The sequence below is a fragment of the Morone saxatilis genome, unplaced genomic scaffold, assembly GCF_004916995.1.
Source record: "Morone saxatilis isolate NCDOM2014 unplaced genomic scaffold, NCSU_SB_2.0 Contig4, whole genome shotgun sequence".
Taxonomy (NCBI): Eukaryota; Metazoa; Chordata; class Actinopteri; family Moronidae; genus Morone; species Morone saxatilis.
The window spans coordinates 11,788,642-11,795,223 of record NW_023339984.1 but is presented as its reverse complement, the minus strand read 5'-3'; the positions used below and the strand labels follow the sequence as shown (position 1 = coordinate 11,795,223).

The window sequence follows — 6,582 nt, the reverse complement described above, 5'->3', positions numbered from 1 at the left end:
TTAAATTTGGTACATACGTTCTTGTTCTTCAGAGGATGGATCCTACAGACTTTGGTGCCGTAACGCCATAATTTAGCATCAAGAGTTTTAATTTCAAATATTTTGGTTTATGAGCAAATGCTCCACCAATAATGTTACCATCAGCCTCAGCTCTGCTTCATTAATATGGAGAACATGGTAACATTGTAATTATTGGCAATTTAGCATGAGGATTAGCATTAGCTTTTAACTCAAGTACAGCCTCATAGAGACAGTAGCATGACTGTGTAGACTGTCCTGGTAAGTCAATTATTTGGGTAAATTCACATAAATTCTTAATTTGCAATAGGCTTATATTAGAACTATATGATACTAATCTTAATTCTATACTACGATTAGCACTTATAGGCCTATAAACACTTTTCACGATGAACTATTAGTCACAGAATCAGAAAGTCCCAGACAATGTTTTGTTTTCCATTCAAAATCAACTTTTACTTACACTAGCTGTGGGCATATGAGGGCCTCTTCAATACTAATAAGGACCAGTGTGTAAGATTTTGTGGCATCTAGCAGTGTAACGCCCTCACCTCACCCTCCCATTCCAAGCATGTAGGAGAAAATATGGTGGCTGCAAAACCCACAAAAAACACGAAAAAAAGCCCTATCTAGAGCCAGTGTTTGGTTTGTCCATTCTGGGCTACTGTAAAAACATGGCGGATCAACATGGCAGCCTCGGTGGAAGAGGACCCGCTCTCTGTAGATATAAAAAGCTCATTCTAAGGTAACAAAAACACAACAATACTTAAGTTCAGGTGATTATACACTAATAAAAACACATCTATGAATATTATATTCCATTTCTGCCAATAGATCCTACTAAATTTTACACACTGGACCTTTAATAACTGACTCTCAATGGCAAATTCACAATTATCTAATGATTAACAGACGGCTTGGAAGAGATGGTTATTGTGTCGTCAAACAGATAGCAGGCAGAAAAGAGACAAAGCTGTATTTAAAGCTTGCAATTTGCAACTGCATTTAAACAATAAAGCCAATACTATACATAAAACTACCATACAATCAAATTTCACATCCATGTTATTTAAAATGTTCCCCTTTCTCTGTCAGCTCCTGACTTGATAGGCACGTGTTTAAAAGTATATACAAAGTATTCAAAGGAAATGTAGGTAATTTCACACTCAGACACTCATTGCATTGTAATCATAAAATCAGTATAAACAACAACAAAAAAAGTTTGATTCATTAGATTTCACAAACACACGCAGACGCTGAATTGTATAAAATATCACTGACAACTCATGTAGGCCGTTTATAGTGTCGAGAACTGACGCTTGCAGACGTGCTCTCAGCTTCTTGAGGCACCGTTGATATAAAAGTGGAAGGTGCATGCACAGCTTTACTGTCAGTCCTATAAAGAGAGTGTAAGCACATTTTATTACATGATACGAAAGGCTAAGATGAACATCCAAGTATTTTTTTTTTTTATATGAAGCCCTTTATCTACAGAACAGCTTCCATCACATCTGTTCTCTCGGCAGACATTCATCGAGGCCTTTCGGCCACTTTGGGTCTTGGTTTTAATCCAAAAGTCTGTGTTTCGCGTTCCAAAACAGCACCGCTGTCCAGAGAAAAATTCCACAACAACCTCCACAAATGTCAGGTTTGTCTTTCAAATTAAGGTCTTTGGGAAGAGGCTGTGGCACGATGTGATGCCCACGACTGCTTATGACTTTTACCGTGTAGACAAAAATCTCATCCATAGAAAAACAAGTGATATTTTGTTGTTCTCAGACAAGTTTGTGTTAAAAGATTCCAAGCTTCAGTTGACTTTAAAGATGCTGAAGATGTGAGGCGAGGCTGAAGGATTGCCCACAGTGTGGAGTCTGAAGGCCGGGCCTGTGATGGCCTGCAGCTCCGTGCCTCTGTCCAATCGCAGGAGGCCGGACACCTGGCAGGGCTTCAGGAAGTGGAAAGGGTGCGGCCCGGCGGAGGGGGTCGTCCCGTAACCCTCCATGCACTGCAGCTTCTGAGGCCTCTGGCCGCTGGTCACCACATCCAGCTTCACATACTGAGACTGTTGCTCATTGAACAAAACCTGAGGAGACACAGAAGATGATCTTCATCTCATCAAGGGAGGTCAGCAGAGACAGAAGGAAAACTTTTTTCGTTTCAACTATCCACAAGAAACGTGTATTAAGTGTACAAGTGAGTGTATTAAAACTTCCAAAGTCCTGCTATCGGAATTCTTTCTTTCTTTTTTTTGGCTAGATTTTCTCCAGACCTCCGTCAACTTGACAAGAGGCCTGGCTACATGAGATTACCCGAAACCTGATATCCACCTTTCCAAAAAACATGATACACACCAGTACAGTATGACTGATGTTTGAGCAAAATAAAGGCTGTTTTTATAAAGCTGCAATAGGTCAGAAAACTGGTGTGGAGCTACATCCCAAAACTCTAACTGAATGAACTGAATGTTGGTTACTGATAAAACAATCATGCGTCCTTCAATACCTATCACATTGAGGAATATTAAAATTCAATTCCAATAACAATCCATTTTCCATTTGACATTCTGAATCAGTGGTTTTGTCTTAACATAAACAGTGCCAATATTGAGTACCTGACTTACACTCACTAATATTTTGGTAAGAATCTGCTATATTTTAAAGGTGTTATATGATGACATTAATTTCCAAGATAAATATATGACATTGTGAGATTTAAAGCAGCATTTTTTGGCCACTTGGGGGCAGCAGAACAAGCTCTAAACACAACACTGACATATTGTCGCCCTAGAAAGTTGTTGTGGCAAACAATATTAGCATTCATTTAGAGGTGTGTTTCTGGCCACCTGCTGAATATAAGTTCAACATTCACTCTACTTTTAGCTCTGTTTTGGTCTCCACCAACTCCTTAGTGAAATTCATGGCTTTTTATCTCCGCTGTGTTCATCAGTTAGTTGCTTACTGTGTTTGTTAGGTATTCTGAAGCTGAAAACAGCTGCCTGCTGCTTCTAGATAATTCTCTCTTGCCACTACAAGCAGCTCCTTCAATATTACACATATTCATTTTATCCATCGTTAATATGAAAATATTGATTAGTTCAGCTTTAAAGTGGAGATCTGACATTAATGTGGCGTGTGGGGAACGTGAGGATGACGAGAGTGATGTTGGTGTCGTTTGTAGTCAAACACGGTCAGAAAACTACAACTCCCAGCAAAAACTCACCTGGCAGAACAGGAAGTAGACGCCTGCTTTCTCCACAGTGAAGGTGCCTTGTTCCTTGTTGTACCTCACTGCTTTACTCATATTCAACGTCCTCTCCTCCCAACCCTTTATCACTCCGCCCTCTCCCACTGACACACACACACACACAAACACACATATATCCAAGATTAATCATCTCATAGACAAGAGTTTCACAGATTATCCTCCATCCTTCATTTTTATGACCCTTACCTTGCTGAGAGGAGACTTTGGTTACTGGTGGAAAGTAAACGAGACATTCAAAGAGAAAGAAAAGGGAAAGTCAATTAAGATTTTATGAGTGCAATCGTATAGGGGTATATGATTGAAACCACTTCAGCAGATGCTACACGAGACTGCTATAAGGGATCTGCCAAGCCACTTACTCTCAAAATGAGACGCCGCTTTCTTTCCATTTCCATTCCTCCCTCGCACCGTCCCCCCTTCGGAAGGCAAGGAGAGACAGAATATGAGTTTGAATGGCAGAGAAAATACGTCTGTGGTTTTTTTGATAAAACAATCATTCCCATCTGTATCTGTCTAATAACATGGTGTGTTAATTTGCAGCCATTTAGATTCAACCTGGCTCGTTTTAATGCGGTTAGCAGATGGGCAAAGGATTTCCTTTCACGTGCTTCAATATATTTCCTCAAACTGTTATTTTCAGTCAGAAGTGTGTGCCTGTTTTTTTTTTTTTTTTCCTGTGGGGGCTAATCTTAGTGCCAGCTGGTCGCAGTCATCTAGAAAATACAGAATGCAGAGAAAGAAGAGGCAAGAATAGAGTTGAAGGGGGATGGAGAGCTGTGTGTGTGTGTTTGTCTTGTGGAGGGGGGCAGGAAAGGACAAGATAGACAGAGGCAAATTGAATGAGAAAGCATTAAATGTAGCCTGAGAGACAAATGCTAAGAACGCTTAATAAGAGAAATGAAGTGCCGGAAAAGGAGAGTCAAAAAGGTCCTTGGCTGCTCTGTGACCCAAAAGAGTCGATTAAGAGCAGAGTGAAGCAACAGCTAAGGGGCCTGTTCGGATAAATACAATAAATAAAACACAACACTAAAAGGCCAGAGCTCCAGAATGCCTGCTCTTGTTACTCTCTAAAGGTTTATTTAACTTTGCAATCTGGCCTGCGGGGAGCAATTTCCAACACAGATACAACCCCAATACTGTACATATGAACTGTGAAATACGTGCTTTATGTTTCGAGACGGAGCAGCCAAACACCGGGCCTCCGCCATCATACAGGAATATTAAGTCCCTGCTAAAATAACTCACAGGTGGGTGACCCTGTAGACTTAGGATTTGCTATGGGCGGGCGTAAAGCCCTCAGGCTAGCCAGAGTTTCCTGACTTAAGCTGTCAGTCATCGGGAGAGAACATAACAGCAGTGTCCTGCTGAAACGCTGCACTGCGGTGGTCAACTTTCCACAAACTGGAAAAAGCTGTTTGTGCGTCTTTTTTCCCCCCATTGATAGCCATGAATTTCTGAACACTGTTTAATGCGTTTTGGAAGACAAAGTAAGATATCAGTTACACATGAAAAAAAGCTCATATCTGCAGGATATCAATATAGATATTCTGGCAAGGGTCGCAGCTCTCTAAATGAATCCTTTTGTCAAATTTGGATATTCATCCGTCTGCTGAAATCCAGCATGAAAACGTCTGAGGGTTCATTCTCGGACAAAATGTGAACAATCAAGCAATCCCGTGATGGTGACGCAAGCAGAGGCTATAAATACTGCAATGATAGGTCATCAAATATCACCGCTTTCACAACAAATCATAGCTGTGTCAGTCGTGTGCTCGGGGGGGGGGGAAAAAAAATCTCAATTTCATTGCCCAAAAGCGTGCAACAAGGCCTCCCTCCCGCGCCAGCTGGTTTTCTGGGCTTCGAGGCCGTTCTGGTCAGACCTGTAATTTCTGAAACAGTCATCCAGCTGCCTACTTTTTCCTGTGTCAACTTTTAGCAGCGGGTAGTGCCTGCGGCCCACTAGACCTGACCAAAGTGGCATGTGGGCCAAGACTGGCCAGCGTTTGTGTTAAATGTCCTTCCCGACAAAAAAAAAAAATGTACAAAAAAAAAAATACCAACTGAGCACAGTTGGTAAGTATTGTGTCTGTGGTGATTTGGGGGCGGCTAAAAAGCAGAAAACTTCTATATGTCGGTGGTGTTGAAGACTAGAAAATGCAGCTGTGGAAGACTTTTGATTTGCAATACCGTCTCTTTTCACTCTTTGCCCCACAAGCAGCTCTCTCTTCTCCAGAATGAGCTGAACAATGGCCTTCCTCTGTGTATTGACCTGTTGAAAGAGAGAGAGACAAAAAAAAACGCATGATTAACAAATGCCCAATAAGCTTATTATGACTTTTTGCTGGCACTGATCCCACGCAGCCACAGACGGCCTCTTCCAGCCAGCCAGCCACATAAACAGGCTCGTCTTTTCCAGTATCCTGCCACTGCTGCCATGCTAGCTTTAGAATGGGTCTACCACTTCCTCAGAGACTGGTTGCGACACCTAATGCATGTTTTTAGTGCTTTGCATTCCTCACATGTCTTTACTCCCTTTCTGAAAAAGAAATGAATTTTGTCAAGCCAGCAAAGTTTTAAATCCTTGGCTGGGGGCCCGCTGAATGACCGAAGGAGGCCTATGTGAAGTAAGAGGAGAAGTGGCTGCAGTGTGTTTAAATTTACTGCTACTGTGGAAATGAAGGCAGCGAGTTGCTCTTCACTCTCCAGACGTTCACTCACTGGCTCTCATCAGGAGTTGGCCAACGGTCAAATGGACAGAACGGGGCCCCTTGGGAAAGGCTCCAGCATCAACACTCCACGTGTCCAATTTTGGGGTGTTTGTGCATGTGTGTGTGTCTGAGTGAGAAACTGTGTGTGTGCAGGTCTGTCAACATAATACACAGCCAACCTGTCCCTGATCTCAAATCCAGTGCAACCTGGTTTTGTAAATACTGTGAACTTGAAACCAGAAGAATTTCCATCAGCTCCTTTTGGCTGCTTTTTAGAGAAATGATTTGCCTTGTGATGCAACCTCATGCCGGAGCCTAACATTTGCTGCAAGTGCAAGAAGTTTAAAACTGCACTTTGCATGAAATTATACAGTATTCAGGACTGTTCTGTGCACATTTAACTCCAGACTGAAAGGATCCAACCCCGACCTGTGCATGAGAAGTGGCTATGCATGCTGCAAATAATGTACACTTGCCACACTTTATCATCCAGCCTGTTTCATGCCTCAAGCCTCTGCGCAGTGAAGTGCTCACATGCCAAATAGCTGAGGCTTTCCAGTAATTTGAGATAAAACTGGAGCACAACTGGCAC

General features: G+C 42.1%; 1 protein-coding gene across 1 annotated transcript in view; it reads right to left on the bottom strand.

The window, feature by feature from the left end:
- Window positions 1-979: 979 nt before the first annotated feature.
- tnfsf12 (TNF superfamily member 12) overlaps window positions 980-6,582 on the bottom strand; it is a 6,629-nt gene continuing 1,026 nt past the window's right edge. Inside the window, exons 2-6 of the mRNA XM_035675245.1 lie at window positions 5,470-5,551; window positions 3,642-3,698; window positions 3,469-3,492; window positions 3,238-3,365; window positions 980-2,101 (exon numbers count right to left, since the gene is read on the bottom strand). Coding sequence (XP_035531138.1) covers window positions 1,826-2,101; window positions 3,238-3,365; window positions 3,469-3,492; window positions 3,642-3,698; window positions 5,470-5,551 — 567 coding nt within the window. The 3' untranslated portion in view covers window positions 980-1,825. The remainder of the gene's footprint in view (window positions 2,102-3,237; window positions 3,366-3,468; window positions 3,493-3,641; window positions 3,699-5,469; window positions 5,552-6,582) is intronic.